The sequence below is a fragment of the Epinephelus fuscoguttatus genome, linkage group LG2 (assembly GCF_011397635.1).
Source record: "Epinephelus fuscoguttatus linkage group LG2, E.fuscoguttatus.final_Chr_v1".
NCBI lineage: Eukaryota > Metazoa > Chordata > Actinopteri > Perciformes > Serranidae > Epinephelus > Epinephelus fuscoguttatus.
Genome location: NC_064753.1, coordinates 47,493,889 through 47,521,134, shown reverse-complemented (window position 1 = coordinate 47,521,134; position 27,246 = coordinate 47,493,889). Strand labels below are relative to the sequence as shown.

Genomic DNA, 27,246 nt, shown 5'->3' with positions numbered 1-27,246 from the left:
ACACATGGTAAAGATGCAGTGATCCAGCTTTTTCAGTTTCCATACCGATCCCGATGCTGTGGCTTTGAGTATCAGCCAATACCGATCCGATACCATGGTTGACCTAAAAAGCTGTATACCTTTACATGTAGAACAGAAAAGACTTGAGGCATCAGGCACTGATGACTACACAGCTCTTTCCAAAGATACAATGAAACAAGAGGAAACGGATTAATGCAATGATGAACTATTTATAGTTAACAACAATAAACACTTGTACAACAGCAGTTGAAATAGTGTGAAATACCTCCACACAGCAGATTCTCTCCTTCGCTCCATGACGTATGACGTAGCTCGCATCGCAATAGATTTAAAGGGAAAGGATCACCTCTGGTATAGGTTGCATTTTCCAATACCCGATCCATCTGTTTTGATGATATTGAGGCCAATATTCGATCCAGGTATCGGATCGGTGCATCCCTAACACATAGAAACCTCCTAGCAGGGCGCTTTTGCAGCACACAAAACAATTTTGGCACAGGCATATTTGAAAGAGATGCCCTTTTTTTACTTGAGGACATGCCCCACAAAATGTCAGCGCATGGCACTGTTTGCAATCATCAATGCAATACAGTGACAAGTCCCCTAAATTAAAAAGAAACACCTCACTCACGAATGGCACCGCATCAATCTGATCTGGGAAGAACGCCCTAATCACAGAGAACAGAAGCAGCTCCCAGCATCCATACAAATTAGAGAATAAGTCCGGTGGTATTCTACTTGTATATTTTTCTTTTTGTGAACAAATCCTATGTGCAGTCCCAAACCAAAAGTGAATGTATAAACTAACAAGTGCTGTGTGTATCCACAGCCTGATATATCATCGTCCTCTGAGCTGTAGGGCTCCATTGTTGTCCACAAACTATTAAATATACATCAAGGAGCCACACTGTTGCACTGGGTGACGTGTTCCTTCATTACCATGAACACACACACACACACACTGTAGTTTGTTTTGACACAGTCCCACACACACCATCCTGCTGCAGCAAATACCCACTGGAGACCCAACTGTATATCAATCCATCACTGAAAACAGCCCCCAACAAATGCTCCATTTCCTCCTCTTTGAATAAGGTTTGATAAAAAGCTGTAGTGGCCAGCCGCTTTTGGAAATGACTTAGCCTTTGTTTATACGAAGCCATTTATTATAGAGCGATTGTTAGCCACTTACACATTCACAATAGGAACCAGTGGGCTTTGGGGCTGGGGGTCATAGACAGGGAGGGGAAGTCAGAAAGCTCTGAGTGAGTCTTTGTTCATGTAACAAAAATATCGCCACGAGTAACCTTCGAGGCCAAAACGCTCTCCCAATATAAGCAAACTTAGTGTAACAAAGGATAAACTAAGTGGATGCTAACTGCTAACTAAGTGATGCTAACTGTGTCATCCAACTGAAAAATTCAACATCCCATGATGAGCCAAATAGATACGAATACAAGACCATAATTTCTCAACAATTAGGCGTATATAAATCAGCAAAAGTAGGTAAGTTTGACAGTAATTTTAAAAAGATAATCAAAATTGAATTGCAGAAAGAAGGGGAAAGCACATACAAATTCCAACAGTCAAATATCAGCATTATAACTGGAAAAGCACACTCATAAGAAAGCAGATCTCCACCAGGTGGCCACGTTCCAGCTGCAGCCAAGAGGTGAGCTAGTGCTGATCGTGGCCACTCTAGACCTGTGGTTCCCAACTGGTGGGTCGCTGATCCATTCTGAATGGACCACAAGTGACTCCTAAGCATGTCAGGCTTGTTTATTTTGAAGTACAGCAAATTTCTGGCACAGGGCTTTTATTTTGGAGTGCAGTTTCCTGCTGTAGAGTGAGTGACTAACTAACAACTACTTGACAGAGACAGCAAAGTAGCTCAACGGCATGGCCAAACGCAAGTATGATGCTGAATATATATCTAATTGTGTGGACCTTGAGCTAATGACGAAGGAGAAATCTGGACCGTGTGGCTGGACCAGTTGGGAACCACTCCTCTAGACAATACATGCAGATAGCTGTACCCTGTGGAATTGTCCCTCCAGGCTCCAGTCAAATGATAGAAAAGATAAGTTGACCGATTCATCTCGTATTATACCTAACTTCGTTGGATCATAAGATATCAGGTATGGATTTAATTTGCAGATGCTCCAGTTCAAACCGAGACCACTCATTTCTAAGAATGTTGGTCAAAATGTCTCCAGCAACAGACAGTAAGGCTTGTTGTTTTTAGCTGAGTGGACTGGCAGAAATGCCCTTTGCTCCATGCTTTGCTACCTACGTAATGTTGTTGATCATTGTTTTTCGTGGTACGATAACTGTCTCAGTAAATTTCGCAGCTTCACGGTATCGCGGAATTAAAGAATTTATCTTATTATCAGTCAAAATGACCTTTAAAGGAATGAAAATAGAGGGGCTATTGTTGGTTAAACAATTTCTTTACTACTATAATTTAAACTTGAAACATTTTGTTAATGGAAGTTTGTGTAAACAGTCTCCACTTAAAAAATACCTAAAGTTAAGGGGATTTAAAGTCCAGTTGTGTTTTTTTTTCCTAATATTGTACGTAAGCAAAAGTACACAGTATGTATAACCATCAACTTTTATATCACGGTGTACCTTAAAACCAGTATATCGCTGCAACCCTAGTGACCTCTACGGAACGGTTAAGACGAGTAAGGACTCAGCAGTCAAAAGAGTCAATAAGACAGGTTTTTCAACAACTGTTACTTGCTGCCACCACAAGAGGTCCTTGAGCATACATTCATAAATATGCACACAAAATATTAGGCAGATTGGTCCAGTAGTTTGTGAGATTAGCTGTAGGCTGACAGATACATACACTCAGTCACTTTCCCAAGCACAAGATCAAACACATGATCCCATTCGGGCTTCTCCCGGCGGAGATAAATATAGACACAAAGGAATATACTGTGTGTTAATGTTAAAGCAACCTTAACAACAACATGACAAGGAGTATCTAACAGGCTCTAAGAGAAAATCAACACCTCAAACTGCTTGCTATCTATATGTTGAAGGATTGCCTCACCTAAGACAACATCGGCAATACAACAACTTATCTCACCTGACACACAATCTCACAGCATCACACGAAGACAGAAGTCTTCATTAAGACCTTTTGACCTAAGTGTTTGCTTATAAATAGTTCTTTCTTTTCAGACCACGTGCCTAGGGCAGGAGGGGGACAGGATTGTAAAAGTGTCAATGGTAAGCATTCTCTGTCTCTTGCGTCAACTGAAATAATGCATCACAGCAACACCTCAGATCCTCTTTGGATTGTAATGCTGTGGACGCCTGGGAGCCCCAGAGGACCTTGCTCAGAGCACCACCTGTCTCGCTGATCTGCTAGCTGGTGTTCTGTGTGTGCACGAAGCAGAATGTAGAACAGAAGTGAACTAGAAAATGTGAGAGAGCATTATTAACCATCCCGGGGGGGAAAACACAGGAAGCAACACTGCTGACACATCAGATCTGCTACCTGCAGCGCACTGCCGAGGAGAAACAACTGGAGCGTGCATCAGTTAGCACATCCAGCTAATGCGGCCTGTTGTAGTGAAGGAGATGTAGATCAGAGAGCTGACAGTCTTCCACCTGTTACTCAACCTGTAGCTTCTAATCACTTTGCCGCACTGAGGCAACACCGCTCACACTAACACCAAACACCTACACAGGGCCTGAAGCATGTGTGCCTTTGAGAGTGCAGCACTTTAATGAGAATGTGTGTTTCTGTTTCCCATTTTTTTTCGACTGTCTTTGACATGATGCAAATGTTCTTTAAAACCTTAAAGGGACAGTTCACCACAAAGTCAAAAATACATATTTTTCCTCTTACCTGTAGTGCCGTTTATCGATCTTGATTGTTTTGGTGTGAGATGTCTGCCATCTTTTGAATATGATGGAACTAGATGGCACTTTACTTTGCTTTGAGCACCAAAAACAAACAGTAATGTCTCGTCTAGCAATCACAACTCAAGATAATCAGCAAACATTGTTGTGAGCAGTTTCATGTAGGACCTATTTTCTTTCTACCGAACTACACCTGCCAACTGTATCACTCCACAGAAGGAAGCATACATCTGTAGCTAGCTCACCTAGCACCACTAGCCTCTTCTCCATGAGCAGATGTCAATATAGTCCATCCATCCATTTTCATCCATTTTCAATCTGCTTATCCGGAGCCAGGTCACAGGGGCAGCAGGCCAAGTAAAGCATCCCAGACACCCCAGCAACACTTTCCAGCTCCTCCTAGGGGACCCCGAGGCGTTCCCAGGCCAGATGAGATATGTAATCCCTCCAGTGTGTTCTGGGTCTGCCCCGGGGCCTCCTACCAGTTGGACGTGCCTGGAACACGTCTAACAGGAGGCGCCCAGGAGGATCCTGATCAGATGTTGAACCACCTCAACTGACCCCTTTCGACGCGAAGGAGCAGCGACTCTACTCCGAGCTCCCTCCAAATGTCCGAGCTCCTCACCCTATCTCTAAGGCTGAGCCCAGACACCCCACGGAGGAGACTCATTTCGGCCGCTTGTATCTGCGATCTCATCTTTTCGGTCACTACCCAGAGCTCATGACCATAGGTGAGGGTTGGGACGTAGACGGACCAGTACATCAAAAGCTTTGCCTTCTGGCTCAGCTCCCTCTTCAGCGCCAACATCACTGCAGACGCTGCACTGCTGAACCATCTCACGCTCCATTCTACCCTCACTGAACAAAACCCAGAGATACTTGAACTCCTTCGCTTGAGGCAGTAACTCTCTCCCAACCCAGAGGGGGCAGAGAACCATGGCCTCAGACTTGGAGGTGGTGATGCTCATTCACACTCAGCTGCAAAACGCCCCAGTGCATGCTGGGCTGCTGTCAATATAGTCTATATAGTACAGTGTTCCCTGTGTTCGGACTTGTATTTATCTGTGATGAAAAAGCCTAAATAATTACATGTAGGTAAAGAAACAATGTAGGAGTGATTAACAGCAACTGGCGACACTCAACCCATTCTGGTCCAGCAACAGTGCAGAGTGTGGGACTGACCTGGTCGTCGTATTTGTAGGTTAGAAACTGATCCTCTGTAGCATCCTCCATGAAGCTGCCCTGAGGTGAGAGGGCGAACTCTGGCAGGAACACTGCAGTCTGACTCTCTGCACACTGAAAACACACACACACAGTTTCAGTCAGTCAGTATCCAGGTGAAGTGCACGGGAATATTATTAAAGTGAGATCACCATCATGCAACAAAGCTATAAGAAATCAACACACACAGATGCACACAGTAGAGTTGGACAACTGGACCCTTTGGTTGTGTATCGTGGGTCATAAATCTGATCTCAGTCACTCCTGGGTTAATTTAGTGAGCTAAAACCTGGACCTCGCTGGCGTTTTCCAAACAGAGGCTGTGATATCATCTCCCCAAAAAGGCCGGGATCCCCTCCCGTCTTCTTCATTCCCCAACTCCTCCTCCTCAGCTCACAGGAGAGAAAAGCTATGCTCCTACATGACCAAACCCTCTGCTGATTCTTCATAAATTCTGCTCCACTTGAATATTTTCTATTAATTTCACTGTGATTTATACACAACAGTCAGGAAGCATGCACGTCTCACGCAGGATTTTTGGATGATCAGCATAATCCAAAGGCAGGGGAGCGGAAGACTGATTATCAGACTAACAGGGACTGAGACTGTGCTGCTAACCCAGGCTGGAGAGGAATAACTGGCATCTGGCATTTAGAGGGCTCCCCAGAGACAGAGGGACTGTGTGAGTGTGTGTGAGAGTGTGTGTGTGTCCAGGCCACTTGAATAGTGTGTGAGAGAGATGATCTACCATTAAGATTAGCAGGGCTGGTGTCTCCTGCAGGCTTTTAGAGCCACTTAGAGACAGACACAGGAGAAGTACCACTGGTATGTGTTTCCCTGAGGAGTGTCTGAGGACTGGCACACTTTCATCACTTACTAACCTCTTCACTCTCTCTTAGCTCCCTCCCTCTGAAACCCAAATGTATTTTACTCACATGACTACGACTGAGGACACTTGTGCTAAAAATAAAAAATGAAATGTCAATAATGTAATTCAGGATAGAAGAAAAACAAATAGTTTTCATATTACTATTGACATAAACAACATTATATACATGACACTACAAACAATATGCCACAGTCTCTCCACCAGGGGTCTGCGGCCTTGTAGTGGTCAGTGTAAGCTGTGTTGGAGAGAAGGACATGCACATTCAAAACAAGGTAGCAGGTTGGCTCAGCGCTACAGGGCTGCTACAAAGTCTCTTCCTTACTGTATGCCTCATTCACCTCTTCACACAGAACCAAACAACGGCGGCATCATTCCGCTCCAGTGTGTGGTTTTACACAGCGTCATGGACGCAAAGGAGGTGAGACAACACAACAGCATCGGCCTCTAGCGCGACACATAAGGCAGCGTTCTCTAAACAATAACAATGGCAATAATAATCATTTACTGTCTCTGTTATGGCGGCTGATCTTGTCCTCTGCTTGGAGGGTAAGGAGCTCCTGGACCTCAATGTTTGCCCAATTTAGGGACATTTTCAACCATTGTTCTTCTTTGAGTTAGCCGCTAACTGCTAACAGCTGCTTTTTAAATCTCCCGCAGAGGGCTGCGCGCCTAACATGTCGTCAAAATTTCACACATGTTCAGCCCATGATCCTGTCCTGCAGGCTGTCCTGTTAATACAGACCTTGTTCAACACTTTAACTAGGTCATGTGGTGGCTTAAAGGGAAATTTCGGTTTATTTCAACCTGTCTCCTATCGTCCTAAATTTGTTTCAAGTGACTAGTGACATAGAAATAATAGTTAGCATGTTAGCCGTTAGCCTAGATACAGCCGGGGCGCATAGTAGCGTCAGACCTGTTAAAACATAAGTGAACGGGCAACCTTCAAGTGCAAAGTTAGTCCACTAAACAAGCTTTTTTTCCACAAAGACCGCCTCATATCGTTAGGATAAATGTCAGAGAACATATAGAAAACAACATGTAAACGTGTTGTCTTAACTTACCGGTGTGCTGCCATGTTTGTTTACCATTTAGCTCTGCTTTCCAAAGCGCGGCCGAAATATCGTGAGAACAAGCAGCGATCTCATACCATGCCTGAAATCTCACGAGAACAAGCAGCAACAGCTGGGCTTCTCGGTCTTTGCAGAAAAAAGTTTGTTTAGTGGACTAACTTTGCACTTGAAGAGTAGGCCCTTTCACTTACGTTTCAACAGGTCTGACGCTACTAGGTGCGCCCCAGCTGTATCTAGGCTAACAGCTAACATGCTAACTATTATTTCTATGTCACTTTAAAGGTGAGAAAACTGCCCCCCCCCCCATGATGTGATTGCACCTTATATATTAGGGGTAATCCCGAATAGTCAATGATTCGGTGATTTGATTCGGAGAAGTCTGATTCGACTGCCAGTCCCGCCATCGAATCGTCGCAAAATGTGGTTATGAAACAAGACCGTACCATTCTGACTATATGGGGTGCTCACTGCTGCTAAACATCTTGATTTGACATAGAATGTATTTGTTTTCTAGTAATTCATGATATATAGCCTATTTTGATACAAACATCAGCCTAATTTCTGTTAATAAAAAACTGAAAATGACGCGTGCGTTTAATCAGTAGGCATAATCATTACTACGCATGAATAAATCACCCAGTTGCTCTGTCCAAATAAGCTGAGGTGAGTGAGTGCGCTGCAGGACCATCAGAGCAGCATCGAGGCCTACGGTGATTTACGGTGATGGAGCGCATAAACAAACACTTTGGAGGAGGTACGTGCTCTCAAATCAGACTTTTTTGAAGGATTATTCGTTGACCGGAAGTGTCTTGAAACGAATTTCACCGCTGATTGTTTTCTTGATAGACTCTGATTTTTTATTTATTTATTATCACTAGTCTGTCTGACCAGTGCGGCCGGGAGTGCAGCCGGGAGTGGGGATTGCAGCACCACGGACAGCGCGTGTACAAAGACTTGACAAGCGTCTCCTTTTAAATGTGTTTGCTGCTAGCAAAATTACACATAATAAATGAAGACAGTGACATATTTTCAATAAAAAACAATGAGTTGAACGTTCATTTCAAGGTTTTGTAGTACAACGAATTTCAGAATTGTTCGAGTGTGGCCGGAGAGCGGACGGCAGTGTTTGATGCAGGAAACTCGATATGGACTTGAAAATCAGTTTCGGAGTGGGGGTGGTTCAGAACGGCGGGGTTTCGGAATGGAGGGCTGTCCCCGGCTGGGCAGCGCGTCTGTGCTCATCTAGAGCATCATACCTTGATGAAGTGAAAGGAATAAAGATAAAGATAAAATGATAACCCTTTTACTTTTATTATTATTATCTTATTATGCCAACTGAAGAATTAAATTTGTTTATTTGGGTGTTTTAGCTCTTTTTTCTGGAGCGGAAACTGACGCAAATGAGCTCATTAATCAATGAGGGGGAAAACAACATGATTCGACGATTAGTCGGCTAAAGGAAAAATCTGTCTGTCTTAGTCGGGGACACCCCTATTATATACAGCACAGCAAGGTGGCATAAAGGTGCAATATTTCCACCTTTAACACTATCCCCGCCACTGAGGAGATATTCCGGCAATCCGTGTTCTTGAAAAAGAAGATCTGCTGGAAACCTTAAGAAGATGTTGTTTATGGAAGTGTAGCAGATTGTAAACTGCATGAAAATGAGGGCGCTGACGGAAAAGTTTCTGGCTGCGCAAGTTGTGGAGATGTTGATGAACTCAGACTCTGACAATTCCTGTTTTGATCTACAGTATATTCTGAATCCGATTTGGACGAAGAAGCAAACAGTTTTGGTGGGACGAAACAGGATCTCCATGACAGTGACAGCGACACACAGACAGGACGACCAAAGAGGAGACAGAGACAACAGAACACTGAACGTGACAACGTGTTCCACTATACCTCAAAGAAAACATTACTTTTATTACTATTATTATAATTTTCATTTATACAATTCAAACTGAAATAAGAAAATGAGGGGAAAATGTAAATGTAAAATTAAATGTAACCCTTGAAAATGTCTTTGACAAAAATGCAGCTTTCTGTCCAAAATTTTGTTTTTCAATGAAAATACACAAATTCAAGAGTTGATAGCAAAGAAATGTAATAAAACAGTATAAAATGTTTCTTGTGTATAAAAACAGAAGGTCCACTCTTTACTGTTTACATATTCATAGAACAAATTATTCTGTGGCTCTTGAAAGATTAGTCAGTATGATAGAAAATGCTCAGTGCCTGGCAACATGAAAATAATACTCTGGTGAGGAAAGTGTTAACAGGCAGTGTGAAAGGGGCTTGTGTGTCTGTCTGCTGTTTGCTGCTGGGCAGGTAGAGTACAGTGGGTTTATCAGATCTTTTATTTAATCAGTTTGTTTTGTTGAAAATGGCTGCCTGCTGCTGGAAACAGGGATGATGAGAGCACTGGGACGGATCCAACACAGTAAAAGTTAAACCAGAACAATGAAAAACATAATGAAGCTCCAATAAACTGGAGGGAACTGTAAAAGCAGGTGGTGATTTTCTATAAGTCTGTCAGTGAGTCCTTTAATGTACAAGCAGTTATATGAGCCTTTGGTTGAATGAAAATATTGATTATAGCCACTCTAAAAGAAAAAGAAATAGTGCTGCATCCCACAGTCAGTTCCTCCACCATTTATTCTGCACCTGTCTCCTGATCCTCACAGCTGACCTGGAGGAAGCAGCCTGCTGGTCAGCTGGATGGAAACCGGTGTTTGTGTTAGTCTCCATCTTGGAGCAGAAATGTGCACTGTAAATGTATCACAAGTAGTGCATCCTCACTCAGCCTCTCCCTCAGGAGCCCAATTTTGTGGTATTTTGTTCATTTCTGCAGCAGCATCAAACACACTCCGCTCTCTCTGTCATTCACAGTATAAGAAAAACCTGCTCCCCGCCAATACAAATGTTTGCAGGGAATAAAGGAGAAAGCTCCAGACCAGCTTATCACTGAACCTTTCCGTGAGATTGTTTTTGTCAATTACTGTTTTCAAGGTCAAGAATGAATTCTCGAAAAACATGAGAGTTTTCTCATCTGATGCTCCTGTCAACAACAACAGTGCCTTCCAAAGCATCACAAAGACGATTCATATGCTTGTGGACGGCCAAACAAACAGCAGTATCACATGTCAAACTCTGACCACCCCAACGTCTGCTTGGTAGAATGGCAGGGTAAGATTAACCTTTTACCTCATAATTGCTCACATTCACACCTCAGCACTTAGACTGAGCCTTGACAGAGTCCACTTCTCACACCTCAACCCCCCACCTCACCACTGAGCACACAGCCATGCGCTCAGCTTGCCTCCCACAGCCCATATGTCTGAACATGACTAACTAAAATAAACTTTTTCCCTTTCATCGTCTGAAACACACACAGGTGCACAAGCTTTGTGCCTTCACGAGGTAAGGCACGTAAGGTAAAGGACACCAAGGAAAGAATTCAAAAGCTGTTCAAGAGGTAATAAAGTGGATTTTTCTGTGCAGCTGAGCTCATGGTGCAGGAAAAGATGCATGCAGAGAAGCATCTCATCTGTACAGCTATTTCTATTGTTTTTACAACTGTATTAATCACGTTTTGGGCGAGTGGGAAGAAGGAAATAAAAAACAACAGACAGCACACATCCCCAGCTTATAAAGTTGTCTTAGCTAATAACAAACATTTGCCAAAGCATTACAGTAGCATTCATGTTGGGTGTCTGTGTCAACCTGACATATTTTAGGCCAATATCCCTTTCCCTTATTCAAACCCTGTCTCTAATAACTCCTGAGAAAAATATATTTCCCTGTGTGGCTGCTTTATGCTTCACTACATGCAGCTGGTCCTACTTTTGTCGTTTGTTGCTGGTGGTGTACACTGATGGTTTGTCAGAGCTTTCTCATGGAAACAGGTGAGATTGAGACTGATGAGAGCAGCTCCGAACAAACTCTACAGTAAACAGTGAGTTTAGGCCATGATCACATAAACAACACCCCCGCCAACACAACATCACCCCTTGCATCGTTTTCATAGAGTTGCAGAGTTGTGAAGTGAAATTTGTGTGTTGAGGATATTATGTATCTCCAGAGCCTTTGCATGTAACAGCTTCAGCTACACTGCAGGCTACACCGTAACCAAAGTGCATCTCCTCAAACGTGTAACTTACACGTGTTTCTGATGCTGGTGGAGACTGTTGATAGAAAAGACAACGTTAAAGGAGAGGCTCACTCTTTTTCAAGTCTGTCTTAAACCCACAGCCAGGTGTATGTAAACTGAAACAGGTTTTGCTTACTGTTCCATTCTTCATGAACATACTGGACATTAAGAGATCCATTCCTAAAGCTGCTATCAATGTAAGTGATGAAGGACAAAACACACTCTTTATTATGTACAAAACTGTATTTCCAGGGGGGACAACTCCAGGGTTTTTTCGGACCTAATTGTATTGCAGAGTTTTGCACAGCGGCGACCGGATCTTTGCTCTCAAAATACAAAAAAAGATGTGATGGCACAACAGTCTCCTTCAGTACATTATTCTATGCTTTCTTTTGATTTTCACATTGGCTAGTCATCCTGTTGAATTTGTCTTCTGATTAAATCGGAACCATTCAAACAAGTTGTAGGAAGCCTCTGCAAGTAACTGGTTGCTGGCGGACACTCTGTGCTGCAATAAAATGGTTAATCAGCAGTGCCGTGCACTGTAGAGCCGCCCTGAAGCGTGTCGTGCACACAAGCTCCGTTGGTAGGCGATATTATATTTTTACATTTTTAACAATGCAATTTAAAAGTTTTGATTTTCATTGATAACCTACATTTACCAACAACAAAAAGACTACATTTAGCACCAACAAAAATATGTTAAAAAAAATAAATTACAAAAAAAACAACAACAAGTAAATAAAACAACGAATACCTACCCATAGAAACGAATATCCGAATATTTGGGTACAGCCCTAAGGGCTATGCAGCGTGACACTGTTGAACTGAACACACCGATTCTGTTAATTTGTGACAAGCAACAGGTGATTCATGAGGCTGAAATGAGGATTTATTCATATATACCTCCCCATTTCACGACAAAAACATGCATAAGGTGGCAGTTGGCTGGGAGGAAATCGCCAGGGAGTTGAAGGCTAAGAACAGTCTACTTGCAGTTAGCTATATTGTATGTCATCTCCAATAAGTATCACAATAGCTCACTATCAGCAGACAGTCTGTCACTCGACACGGCCCGCCTTTAATTCTGTGTAACTTTAAGCCTTGATAAATCTAAACAGGTGAGTTATATACAAATTCACCCCCTGTACAGTTATCATGAATGCTGAAATTAGTTATATAGACCAAAACTGTTTTTTGTACCAGGCTGACTCACTTGTTGAAGCCAGCCTCAAGTGGCCATTAGAGGAACTGCAGTTTTTGGTACTCCTGTGTTGGCTCATTTTCCAGTCCCAGAGGTTGCCACTTGGATGAAACAATAGTTGGACGCTCGCTTGCTGTTAGGATACGGTGTAAGAGTGACCCCTATTGACTAGGGCACTGGTTCGCAAACTATGGTGCACTGACAACGGTGATATGCAAGCTATCTCTAGTGGTACTTGGAAGAAACACCAAAATGTTTTTAAAAAATTAAACTAATGAATTTAAATACATATAATACTACCAAAGGACTGCAAATGAAAATACTCAATCTTTAGATATTTATACTATTAAAAAAGTAAGTTTTGCCTCTTTCTGTTATATTTTTGTCTCTGTATCAGCCTGCTCTGTGGTCACATTTATAAACATCGCACACGCATACGTTCATGATTAGTTACAAGCTAAACTGTGATGGCAAGATCACAAGCTGAGGTCAAAATGCATGGTTTAAAAACACTGAAATCATGGCCCCAAAAAGGAACAATTAGGGAGAGAAGTGCGGATCAGGAATAGAATATTTCAAGCGGCTCTGTGGAAACTGAAGCAGACAACAGTGAATCGAGCGCAGTTGTAATCAGTTGTAATGGTGGTACTTGTAGAGTCTCATATTTTCTGAGGCAGGGCTCAAAGATATGGGTTGTCCGATTGCCTGGGGCAAGTTAATTGCCATGTCGGGCTAGCCTTTTATTCCAAGGCTGATGGAGGACATTGAGGAGTGAGCTATACCTTCTTCCTTCTCATCTCTGTTAGGAGCTGCAAATGCTCAGTACTGATTGGACACTCACACTGGAGTTCAGTTGGGTGGTATTACATGGAGAGGTGGATAGATACTTTATTGATCCCCTCGGAATTCAGGTATCCAGCAGCTCACATGCAGACCAAACACAACACTTACAGACACTACTAAATAAATATGCATGAATAAGAGCATTAAAACAAAGGATAAGAGCAACTTGGATAAAATGAGGCCATTTTTCAAAGGCACATCAACTTGTTATCTGATCATCACTATTAAAAAAAAACAGTTTGTATAGGCGCAAGTATTAAATTGACTTTGGGCAAGTAAATTTCTGAACCACCTGTCCAATCAGCAAGTGAAAAAAAAAACATTAAAGCTGAATTCTGTGAGGTGGTACACGGTGTAAAAAGTCTGAGAACCACTGGACTATTATTATTTTGTTCCATATCAATATAAAAAAAATTGTATTATGCAGATTTAAAGAAAGCGACTCAGTTCAAACTGCTTGTTATATTTTGTCGCTCGCTTTGGTGCAGCAGAGAGACAGTGGTACATCTCCGACCACCTACAAATAATTTCAATAGCTGACAAACAGCCCATTGTGTGAGAGCATTTGTGCTGTTACTCTGACAGCTGTTTGTTCTGCCACACAGCTCTAATCAAGGTCAGAATGAACAGCATGAGTGGGCTGACACTGAAAATACAAAGTCGTGTCTGAAAGGGGCATGATTTGTCATCCCAATAGAGGACTATGACCATACTAGGCCACACACACACACACAGGCACACACAGTGACAAAGAGTCAGGTTGTCTTGCTGTGAAGTTACTGAGTCGTAGCCGTGCAGCGCGGCATAGAGCAGTTCCCCTAATTGAGTTTACACACCAGTGGAAGGACGGTGTCAGGACAGCCGTCACCCTGCCAGCACCCTGCAGTGGCTGGTTCACGCTGGATCACCGGCTTACTTCAGGGGAGCCAATACTGGGATAATAATACAAGGAGGGCAACCCCCATCCCAAAGGACAAGACACTGTACTGGAGGAGGCGGCTGTTACATAGTGTGGTAGGGATTACTTGTTAAAGCCAGGAGAGAAACTCCTGTGCAGCAGCTCAGAAATCAAAGCCTGAGTTTGTTCACATTAACAGGGATGGAAGATGTGATTTGTTCAGCTCCAGTGGCAGACCACAAATACTTAAGCAGTCATTCTGAAACATTTTCGAGGTCAGGCACAATATATATGTATCATCGATACAAGAGTTGGTGATGATTCAGTCGCTGGAGATCCCCTCTCTGATTTTTTTCTGCTTTAAGTCACCTCAATCTTTAGTCATATCAAATGTAGCCCTGTGAGAGACAAACAGAGAAGCTCAGGAGCTGATTGGACGGTGATTGATTTTAAATCAGGTGCATTCAGAGCCTAAACACAGCTCACCTCCCCTTCCTCATCCTGGGCTGTTTCTCTGTCCTATTTGAATACATTGTACCACCACTTTCAAGTGGCAATCAGTGGATCCTGCCCTGATAGTCACACTACACTACAATTTCTGTTCACTTTCTTCATTCAGCCCGACATTGTGTTCATGTTAGCCAATTTCCTGTTGGAGGGGGCAGGGTTATTTTGTTTTGTTCTGCCGTAATCAATCAGTAGCAAATGTTGTATGTGTACGGCCAGTTTAGAATTAGAGAACCAGGTTCTTTTTTGTGGGTTCAGTTGACATGTGTAGAGCTGCACAGTCTGTTGAGCACTTTAAAACATTACTGAAAACCCATCTTTTCTCCTTGGCGTTCAGTCCCTGCTAGGCAAGAATCCTTGGCTTTTACTCCTTTTACTCTTTTATTTCCTTTTTTAATCTAATTTTTAGTTTTTTAAATTGAGCTCTTACTATTTCCTTTATTTTATTTATTATGATATTTGTGTATGATTATTTTATATTTCAATAACTGTACAGCACTTTGGTCAACTGAGGTTGTTTTTAAATGTGCTTTATAAATAAAGTTTGACTTGACTTTGACTTGACTTGACATGTGATCCAACAAGGTTTGACTTCTGCTACACCCAGGTCCTCCAGTTTTTAGTGAGATGGCAGCAGCCAGCAGCCGCAAAACAAGCTGCAGTGTCAATTTATGTTCATATAAAGTGCTTGTTTTTGTCTCTGACAGGCTGAGATTTTTTTTGTAAGTGTCCATAACAGTATGGAAAGGATCCATACAGAGATAAGCTTTTTGATTAATGAGTAAGATCCCTTTGTTTAACCAAAAACAGCCCCAGAATCGCCATTGTCAACCCGACCAGATTCCATTAAATAAAGAGTAATTTTACCACCGTAAAACACACTTCATCAAGTCTACAAAAAACAAATAAAATTTTAAAAAACTGTCTTAGTTCGTCTTTACATTGTTCCAACAATCATGTTCACGTTTGGCTGAAATAATCCCTAATTCACTCAGTTACATGTGAAAAATATGATGGCTCTTTATACACTAAAATGACTGTTTAGTTAAATGGGGTTTGGTGGAACTGGCTACTGCGATTTTGGGCTGTTTCTGGATGAACAAAAAGGATCTTACTCTTTGACAAAAAGGTCAATCTCATTAGGGATCCTTTCCATAATGTTGCCAGATACTTATAGTAACAATCTTAGCTCGTCAGTGGCACAAACAAACACTTTTAGTGGGCGTTAATTGACGGTAGAAACATGACCAGAGTGGTTACACTGCAGCATGTTTCACCACTGCCAGCTGCAGTAGTCTCACTCACTACTGGATAGATTTCAAAAATTGTTGTTCCCATTAGTCACTTAGCAACGTATTCTCATAGAACAGTTCGTATGATATTCTACGAATTTGCATCCCACGAATGATGTTACGTCCTCAATGTACACTTCTGTAATCAACGTAAAGTTATGGAGGTGAGGTTTGGGAAAAACATGACGCAAAGTACCTTAAAAAGGCTCAAAGTTTACATGGATCCAAACACTCAAAACCAGGGGAAAGTCCTGGAGGAAGTTTGTTTCTTTGAGACCTATTCACCACCTCAACCTGTCATATTACAAGACTGCTCAGGACTGCTTCCTTGCTTAGGCCCCCAAACACAGAAAGCAATTTTGCAGCCTTTTTTTCACAGTAATCAGTATCTAGTTCCTAAAACGTTGAGACAGAGGGTACTTGCTGTAGCTCTGGTTGAAGGTGAGAGGCTGTCGGCAAAATATTTGTCAGGCACAGGGAAATGGAGATCTGTGTGGGTACATGAGACCCTAAAAACGAGGGCGGATCATGGGGAGTGCCACCAGTTGGTCCAGGAGCTTCTCCTCCATGATGGCTGTTTCCAGGCAAATTTCAGGATGACTTGCTGTCTATCGTTGCGGCAGTATAGCTCTGGGTATCCAGCAACCACTACCACCAGTTTCTCCTCCATTGTTTACCAACTGTAAACTTGTTGTTGGGACCACCACAGAAGGCCCGCCTCTCAAATCAGCCGACTGGACAACGGGTAAAAAAGGTGACGAAAAAGAGATGACATGGGGTGTTTTTTGGCTCTGGGTTGAAGTTTTTTCAACTCAAGGAATTCAGAGTTCTCTGGCAAAAACACCAGGCGCCTAGATCGCAGAAACGAGAGGCACATCACAACGCAAAAACAGCGACCAAGAAGCTTCATTCACATTAAAAACAATTACAAAAAGGTGCCTCCAGCTGCTAAAATGCTTTCAGTGTTATCTGGGATCGCAGCCTTTTTAAAATACGGGATATGTACGAATTTGGTTTTGGTGCATTGCTTTTCACAGGAAAACATACCAAAAAATTGTGAGAACAGTCTGCACTTAGACACAAAAACACTAAAAATAAGGTCCAGATTAAAAACTACAGACTCACCCTTTAACACATAAAACAGTCCCACAGGTTATTTTGTCCTTTATCTGATTCAGCATACAGAACTGCCTACTGTAAGATAATCTTTTCTTATTATAGAGGCTGAAAGAGTGGGATGAAAGGCTTTGATCTCATCATGTCTAAATATACAGGATCTATTTTCACCCTCTGCAGTCCACCACTGAAATTTACAGGCCCACCTTTGTCTATACAGCCTTTTCTATTATTATTTCATAGGCTTACAGTCACAGAAAGAGATGAAAGAAAATGTTTTCAAACACCTACTGAGCATTTACACCCATAGTAACTGTCAGTTAATCAAGTGCTGAGTCTAACAGTCCTTACTGTGAGTGAAGAATCTGGAAAAAGGGACATTTTATCAGTTTTACTCCTACAATCAATGTGTGGCTTGATGGAGTCGATTCATAGTGAGTAGAACAGTAACATACTGTAATCCCCTCAATGTTCAGGCCAGCTGCTTCACTTGGAGAAGTGTGTGTCTGTATCTGCAGGCAGTTTTCTGTCTGTTTGTGTTGAGGAAATGAGGAGTGAAGAAGTCATCCTTAATGAGGGCTGTTTGTATCCATGAATGGGCTTTTGTTAACGGGTGATGATCTCAGTGAGTAACCCACACTCTGCAGTGATACAGCCATGAATGGTCAGTCCATGCTGGACAGACTGGGCTTTTAGCTGCACAAGGAGGAGGAAGGTAGAGAGGATCCTACAAGTTGATTTTACCAGCAGTCGGAAAACGGATCACAGGAGTTTGAGCTGAGTAACATTTTAATGTCGGGTAAAACAAAGAAGACAAGCATCTAGGGATGTCATTAGAAACAATACTTCAGTGCCAAGTCTATGCCCAAAATTCAGAATACAAGCCGGTGGTCATTTTTCTCCCCTACCATAGGTACCGATACTGTAATTCTGACTGACAGGGGAGCATACGCCTACAACTGTTCTACTCGTCGTACTCGTTGTCCTCCGCTTATCTGGGTCCGGGTCGCGGCGGCAGCAGCCTCAGCAAAGAAGCCCAGACAGTCCTCTCCCTAGCCACTTCCGTCAGCTCTTCCGTGGGAACCCCGAGGTGTTCCCAGGCCAGCCAGGTGATGTAGTCCCTCCAGCATGTCCTGGGGCCCCGAGGTCTCCTCCCGGTTGGAGGCGTCCGGAAGGCATCCTTACCAGATGCCCGAACCACCTCAACTGGCTCCTCTCGATGGAGAACAACTGTTCTAGTCTGCTGTTGTGTGCCAAAAAAAAGAACCACCTTAACTGACCCCTTTCAACACAAAGGAGCAGCGGCTCTATCCCGAGCTCCCTCTGGATGTCTGTGCTTTTCACATCTCTTCACACATCTCTAAGGCTGAGCCCTGCAACCCCACGCAGGAAACTTATTTCAGACCTTGATGACGTGGCATATTCGGATTTCAAGTACCTTGGATGGTACCCCCCCACGTTGCCAGACCTGGGGGTGGGAGCTTGCCAGGTCTGGTGGCCGGGCCTTAGCCATGGGGCCTGGTCGGTCTCAGCCTGAATAAGAAACATGGAGCCAATGCCATGTTGACCCACCAGCTGCGGGGACAGGAGTCAGGTGGCAGGCATGCTGATCCCTGGTGTTGGAGACTGGCTCTTGGGACTTGGAAGGATTAATAATCAAATTTCAATTTAATTTAATTTAAATGTTTTCTGATAAATTTGTGTATGTGCAAGTATATTGGACTTATTGTTTTTGTTTTTTGTTTTACCATGGTATCAAATTAGACATGGATAATCATGGAATTTTCGACATCGACTACTAAATTTCTGGTATTGTCACATGCCCACAAGCATCAAACGAGGATGTGTCTGAAAGAAGGCCCACTACTAACTCAAAGAAAACAAAAAGCAGAATTTAGAACATTGTTACAATCCAAAATACAGCTGGATAAAACAAACATCATACTGATGCTTTGGCTATTAGATTATGATGTATCTTATATGAAAAATGGAGATGGCACTAGACGAAACATCACGGGTCAAAACACATTCACTGTGGACCATGAACGCAGCAAATTTCATGACAATCTGAATAACACAGATCTCGCTTTAGGGCAAAAAAGAACTTGATACTGAGGGGCATCATATTTGGTTTTCACTTATTTTTACATTTTTTAATAGCAGTTAAATAAAAGAAGTGTTTGCTGTTTATACTTCATGTTTGATCTATGTTGTATCCAGAGTATCTGTGGCTCTGAAACATTTTGATCAAAACTGGGAACATGTTAAAACATTTTTAAAATCTGAGCCAATTTGGAAAACGCCCTGTGCCACGCATTTCTCAGATTAAGTTGTTTCCCAGTGATAAAAAAAAGCCCATGTTCGACCATGAAGGCTGGGCATGCTTGAAACAAAGTTCTGACAACATGCCATCCAAACTGAAGGCACAAGTGTTAATAGCTGTTCAGAACAACCACACACATAGGCGGGGAGCAAAGCCTGCTGCCCTACAGAGAGAATGTTCAAACAGCCATGTTGTTGCACTCATTGGTACACACATGAAGTGATGGAAGTTGTTACTAAAGGAAAAAAGAGAGCCTGACGTTCAGATCCTGCATTAGTTTCTCATTTCTACACCTGGCCAAACGCAGCATGAGGTAGGTGTGCTCGTCAGATTATCAGGTTTGAAAAACAGCTCCAGTAATGTCCATGTGGGAATGTGTGGGGGGTGCAGAGGGTTTTCAGACTCGTAAAAGATCCAACAAGTGGTTTGTTTGAAGCAGACTGAGGGGATGTACAGCCAATCACACACCCAGCAATTCTTTTTTTAATAACTTTGTGTCAAGCAATAGGCAATGCAGTGACAGAAAATGATTCATATTTGATCAGCGCTGCCTACTTTGACATTGGGCTAGGCCATATACAGACTATGTGCAATATATCAATTTATTTTCAAGCAACATATAAATGTAGAAAACACTGTTTATATCAATATAGGGTGAAGTTGCGTGACATAACCAGTGTGCATCTCTCCTCTCCAACACTTTCCGCACAGCTCCGCCCCACTCATTCACTCACTCACAAGTTCTCCAGCAACTCTCAGAGACACAGAGCTGCTCCTCTGTTTAATCTGTCTGTTAATTATCTACAGTGTGACATCAGTCTATATGTTGCACGTGTTACGTCTGTGAGATGAATGAAATGACTGACGTAGTACACGTGCTGCACAGCGCTGCGCTGCATGTGTGGGAGACAGAGCTGCTCGACTGTCAGGTGAGCATTTGTTTGCTAGTTTGTGTGTGAGGTGGATCGTAGCACGTTGCTGTTTTTCTTGGTAGTTGAAGTCTATTGTGTGACACTGAGACAGCGCCTGGATGCAGGCGACAGATGTGTTTAAAAAATGCGGGGACAACACAGATGTTTCATGTACAAGACGTACATGACACGGAAAAAGTGTCTCTGTATCCTTCCCTCGCTCAGCCTCTCTGCTGATGCTCTGTGCATGAATAAGATCAAAAATAAATAAAAATACTTAAATCATTTTCCAGCACTAGATTCATTTGAAAGGCCACGAAAAACGAATTTAATTGTTCCAAACTACTTGATCCTTTTATACTCATAGTAAAGTTTAGTGTCCTGTGTTGCAAACCTTTAAACCTCTGTAGCTCCAGTGCTGTGTGCAAAAAGGTAACGTACAGCCCTGCTATTTATTTTATATAATTTTTCATTTACATGTTGTGCAGCTGTATATTTTCAAACAGGGAAAAAATCCCTGTCTTTGCATTTTATTTTGATCACAGTCTCTTTTAATAAAATTGCAGCTGAAAATGTAGCCCACTTCATAGAAAATACTGAGATATATATCCTGTATCGCCATTCAGCCTGAAAATACCGAAATATGAATTTTTGTCCTTATCCCCAAGCCCTAGTTTGACAGTTTGACCGCAGTTCACAAGCTGTGATTGACATGGTTGACAGATGTGTTAGAGACTCCTTAACTCCGATTTGTTTTTCTTGAGACACATCAGATTCTTGCAAATGCCAGTAAGAGCACGAGGAGGAGGCAGAGGAACATGATTTTTTTCCACCGATCATCTGTCTCATGTTATACTGACTGGAAGATAGTGGCAGTTTCAGCAAATATGTCAAAAACTTTTAAAAAATTAACCACGTGCAGCTTTAAGGTTAGGGAACGTAGTTAGGGGAAACGAAGTAAAACGGTCATGGAAACCGACATTGATTGCTGGTAGCAGTGGTGTAAGGTAGTAACCAGTGCATGTCATTATGATGGGCCCTTAGGCATGCTGGGTACCAGTTATGCACCTAAACTAGCTACTGTATAATCTGTGATCAAATAGAGACTTGACACTGGACAACACCAACATACATATTGCTCAGAAATCACCACTGCATATATGTGACAACAATAGCAACGAAATAAGGGATTAGTCATTTAATTGTTCAGTTTCTTATGGATAATTTAAGAAGGGTAGGCATATATTTTCTAACATATTTTGTTAGAGATTGCTTCTGGCTATTTTAGAAAAAAAGAAAAGAAGAACACGATGGAGATGGGTTCACCTTCTCAAAGGCACATATAGCAAATTGAGTTTTTCTTTGAACACAGGCATGATTCTAAGGTAGCAATCCAAATTACTCACAAGGGCCTGTTTTCTGCCCAACATATAGTTGGTGGGCACACTCTATAAGGGGCCCCTCACCCCATGGGCCCCTGTGCAACCACCCTGCCTGCACTGTCTATATTTACACTCCTAGTTGGTAGGAAGCAGGAAACAAACAGCAGTTTGCCTTGTTAAACTCCTATCATGTTTTGAGGCTCTGCATCACACGACATCTGTTCATGTCAGACCGCATTTATTTTGTAGAGGTCCTTGTCCATCAAACACTAATATTTTGATATTAGTCTCCACACACCAGAACACCAACAGCAAATGTAATCATCCTGTTGACATCTAATAACTATGTGGAAACCTGTAACGGGATAGCCTGTAGCTGATTAGTAGATGTGGTAAAGACTGAATCAGTTAATCCTTCGTGCCAGTGGTTCCCAACTGGTGGGTCGTGGTCCAAAAGTGGGCTGCTGCATCCACTCTGAATGGACCTTAAGTTACTCACAAACATGTCGAGTTTGTAAAAACACACTTTATTTTGAAGTACAGTAAATTTGCAGCACAGAGCTTTTACTTTCAAGTGCCATTTCCTGCTGTAGAGTGAGTGACTAACAGAGAGTGAGTGACAGCTACTTGACAGAGACAGAAAACTAGCTCAACAACATGGCCAAATGCAAGTATGACGCTAAATATATTAAACCGAGTTGGACCTTAAACTAATGACTGAGGAGAAATCTGGACCCAGTGGCTGGAATAGTTAGACCATCTTGGTTGACCAAGATATCTGAATATAAATTTGAACATGAGTTTAAAGCTCATAGCTAAATTCTTTATATATCAGGTGTCCTGCAGAAAAGATGAGGTGTACATGTGTAAGTCTGCATGTATGTATGGCTCAAAAATATTTGTGAGCATATTTGAAGTTGGGCACTTTAGGAAGTATGCATGTGGCTTTGCCTGGGTGTCTCATTGTGTCTACACCCCTCTCCTGCACTTTGAATGTAACATAACACAGCTCGCCTCTTCAGATAATTAAGAGATACTTGAAGATATGAAAACCCCAGAGAGCTCCATAAATAGAACACAGAGGAGAGTGGGTGCAGAGAAACGTAGGATTAATCGAGGCCAAGCTGGCCCTCACTACCTCATTGTGATCCACTTTAAGCTATAACCAAACGTTCCAGAACATCTTATCAGACTGACACTGCGGGTCACGAGAACGCTGAGTGGTTTAACTGAATACAGAACAGTTTAATGTAGGACTAACAGCCGCAGCAGTGAGAGGGATAACAGCAACGACATGTTCACCTGCTTTGAAGCCACCGCGAGGCCATGACTGAGGGTTTCTGCAGTATTTCACTGCTCTTGATCCGCATGTTACACTTAACACACGTAAACTTCTCAATGATACATGAGAGATCAAGTTACATCACAGTGTGGAGCATCAGCTGACCTCAGCATTAAGTATGGTGTCAGCAAGGAGTTGTGACTGAGAAAAAAAGTGACTAAAATTCCTTCATTCTGAATTATTGCTTAAGGTGTTATTCCCAGTAAGAAGAGACTCTTTCTTTACAGCTGCTGCATTAAAATCAAAGTGAAATGAAACGTTGACATAAGAAATCAATATCTACCTCCTTGTGCTCTCCAGAGGACATGAAGTGTTCGCTCCAATGGACGATGCAGTACATGTTATTTGATTTGTGCTGTCCCTGTCTGATCAGGCACTAAGAAGAGTTCAGAATATCACTTTAACTCCCACAGTGTGACATTTAACCAGCTAGGAGGCCAAACACTTTAACCACATACAAAATAAATGTAAATGTAACAACATGACAATCACAAAAATATGTAATTGAATTAAAGATACCAATCAAAATGTTAGTGACTACAATCTTAATATTTTTGGGGGGTAAAAAGCTTATTTGTAGCATAACGTATTCTTTTGCTTTGTATCTTTACACAGGTCAGCAAAGCTTTTCAGACAAATTTGACTGCAACACAATCAGGGGTGGGACGGCTTAAGGCCCTGACACCGTCAGTCAGTGTTGGGCTGTCAGTAAGCATCCATCACCCTTGTTGGTGCAGTTTGTCCCACTCCGTTGGCCTCCATTGCTTTCATTTCAGCATGCTGAATCAGTGTCTGCGATGTCCCCAATAGTCCACCAAACACTGGTCAACCAGAAGGGCTCTAGTTTCCCGGCGCAGCGCAGGGTGGCACAGGGTGGCGAACCCCGTGCAGAACTAGTTTCAAGCAGCGCAGCCCGAGGCGCGCTCAGTTTGGTAGTTTGGCAAACCGAGGTGCGCTGAGATGCGTGTGGCGGTGCAGCAGGGGGAGGTGTCGACAGATCCAGTTTGGCGCAGTGACAGTTTTGTGCTAAAAGGCTTCACCGAAGGTGCGCTAAAAGCTCGCCAGCTGAAACCAGGTCTACTGTCAGCGCAGGGGGAGCGCAGCCGGTGTAAGCCGAAGTTTGGCTGACCGGCGGACAGTGTGCACACATCACCAAAACCTCACAGGCAGGTTTCCAGAATATCAGGCACATTAACGATGCAATAAATACCCAAAAAAACACTATTCAATGCAACTATCTGCAATCAGCACATACGTGTATCTCTATATCGACTGTCCCGTCACATCTGATGTCAGATCAAAGGGGACTGGCACTGATTGGCACGTTTGGCACGCGTAATGGAAACCCAACCTGATTTGATTAACCCTGATTATCCCTCTCAGCCAACCACAAACAGCCACAGCATCAGATAGGGAGTATATATTCAGCATCTGTCATCTTAGAAAAGTCAAAAGAAAAGAAACAGAGTGAGACTGCTAGAGAGAAAGAGAGAGCGCACGCACGAGAGAAACGCAACATTGATTTACAATTGTGGTGACCTCCTCCCAGGCTACCTTTGCATCATCAGCCCGTGGAGGTCTGCTCACAGTTCCGTATATTCGGACACTGCGAGCTTGGACCTCCTGGACCAAAACATCAGTTTCCTCCTGGGAGGAGTTTGGCCGCCTGATGCTGCTGCTCTCTTCTGCCATGGCGAATTGAGTAAACTCTCATTACGCCTTCAAGCGGCACATTTAAGGGCGAGGACAGGGGCTCATTTGATTGGTGTGATGTGTGTAAAACCCACTCCACGCCTTCTGTCCTCCCTCTTTCCGACTTGCGCAGGTAGGAGGGATGGAGGTAGGAAAGACGAGTAGCTGCGCAAGGAACACGGTGTGCCAAACTTGCAAAATCCGCCTGGCCACACCCAGTGTGCACACAGGTGAGCTGCGCCCCCACCTCGCCCGGTCTGCAAAACTAGAGCCCGAAAAGTCATTAGTCGGCAAGATTTCATTGGTCGCTTAGTCGCAGAAAAAAAAAACTCTCAGGAGCTGCACCTTGTCAAAATAAATCCAAACCTATATGAGTGTGTCCACGCTCAGCAGTCAGTCAGACAGGAGTCAGGTTAATTTCCAGGGCTGGTACCTGCGGTTATTCCAGTCTAGTTAATAACATGTCGGGCAGGAAATCCAAAGTGTGGGATCATTTTGAGAAGGTGAAGGATGAACCCAAGGTGATATGTAAACTCATCTTCATTGGTCGACTACAAACATGACGTATCATCTGAAACATGGAAGTAGCTACATGCCCATTAGCCCACAGCGTCATTAACAGGCGGCTCGCTCAGTGTGTGACGTGCACTTGGAGATAAAATATAGGCCTATATTAATGAAGGTTCATTAGTACGGTTTGTATTTCTCTGTAATGTAGCACAGTGTTAACAATGTTACTGATACTATTCTTTCTCACACCTTCAACTCAAACCACCAAAATATATCAGTTAATCATTACATTCATATCAGAAACATGCAGGAGACCAGTCGACCAATGGACCTAAATGACTATTGGTCTATAGGGCAGCCCTAGAAATCAACGAGAAGAGAAACAGAAGTGAGGAAAGTAAACAAAGAGCTAAAGTGAAGCGGGAGTGAGATTGAAACAAACTTGTTACATGAGGTAAGGTTATTTTTCTTTAACCATTGAGCTATTAATGATGCTAACTGGCATGAGGCTAACTAGCATCAAGATGGTCTTCTGTTTTCAACGAATACAGACTACCGCCATCTGCTAGTGTGGAGACATATTTCCTCTCACACAGGCACAGAGCGTACGTGCTGGTTGGCCGTCAGCTGTAGTCTTTGCAGTGTGTTCATGTGCAACTTTTTGGCCGAGACACGGTAAGGTCAGGCGACGCAGCAGGGGGCCTTCGTCGCTGCCAGTTCTCTGAAGTTGGTTTGGTGTGTCTGGGCCTTTATAAGGAGCTGTCTCCACGTCTGGACAGGTTACATTCATTTGGCAGTACATGCTCAAATTTTGAGTATTGTTTCTGATTGGTTCTTTTGTTTAAATCTGCACCGCCTCTTGTCTAACAATCAAGTCAATGCGCATTGCTTTAAGCAACCTGAAACTGCCATGCCTGCTACCAGGTGACCACACCAACGTGGGTGGCCATGTTGTTGGCTGCAGAATGCTTTTTAGGGCTGGAAATTCAAGACCATTTTTGTTGATATCAGAAAAAGGCGCTGACATTACTGTAAAGTGTAAAGCTGTAAAAACGCTGTCAACATCAAAATGCTCGATGTCAAAAGTAGTTCAAAAGTAGCCTTCCCAACACTGGGTAGATGTTATGAGAAGTCCTGCAGTGACAGCATGCTGTAACAAGAGGAGCAGGTTTGACGGTGTGTCACACATCACACGTAGTCACAGAGAGGTCTGAGGAGGTTATGTCTTTATGAGGGAGGGCTGGAGAGCTTTTACTGCTCCTCACAGACAGCACACACAGCTCAGGGTAAATGGAGGTCAGCAGCAGAGAGGAGAACCAAGTTTTGGAAAAATAGCGAGATGGAAGAGAAGCGAGAGCGGGGAGGAATAAATAGAAAAATAAGAGGATGAGGAAGAGGAGAGATTCCAGCCAGCTGATTGGCAGAGCCCCAGAGTGGAGGAGAAACAGAGCCAGCGGCTCGGAGTGAATGGCCACACTGTCCGCGTGTATGAATGAGCTTTTCAGCTGTCTCTCTATCTGCACATGCACATGCACACGCACACACATGAAGCATGTATGCAGTTAACTGTGAGGGGGTGAGGCGGTGACTGGTGACGGCCTGGCTCGCTGCAGTTTGTGTGGAGACCTACAGTGATCTTTTCACTCCTCGCCTTCAGCTGAAATACCAGAGCTGACATTGAACCTGAGCTCGATGTGTGGATCTGTGCATGTGTGTGTGTGTACTGAATGTGTGTGTGTGTGGGCAAAAGGTGTGCATCTCCAAAAGGAGCAAAGTTGCAGAGCTGGAGAACTACAAACTCTACTTCTGAGAAAATGGAAACCCTGAAAAATTCAGGGTAATTGGAGCAATAAGTATCAATAAATAGAAAGAAAATGCAGCAAATAAAAGAGAAATGCTGCAAGAAGATAAATCATCTTAGTGACGTCCATATACCTATTACAGAGTAATTTAATATTCATAGACCTCCCCACATAATACATGACTTCATTTA

At 42.9% G+C, this 27,246-nt stretch overlaps 1 protein-coding gene across 2 annotated transcripts in view; it reads right to left on the bottom strand.

The window, feature by feature from the left end:
- The window catches only part of adamtsl3 (ADAMTS-like 3), a 315,217-nt gene that overhangs the window by 265,527 nt on the left and 22,444 nt on the right, over positions 1 to 27,246 (bottom strand). For both annotated transcript variants that reach the window (XM_049561501.1, XM_049561507.1), the window contains exon 3: positions 5,083 to 5,196. In XM_049561501.1, coding sequence (XP_049417458.1) covers positions 5,083 to 5,196 — 114 coding nt within the window. The remainder of the gene's footprint in view (positions 1 to 5,082; positions 5,197 to 27,246) is intronic.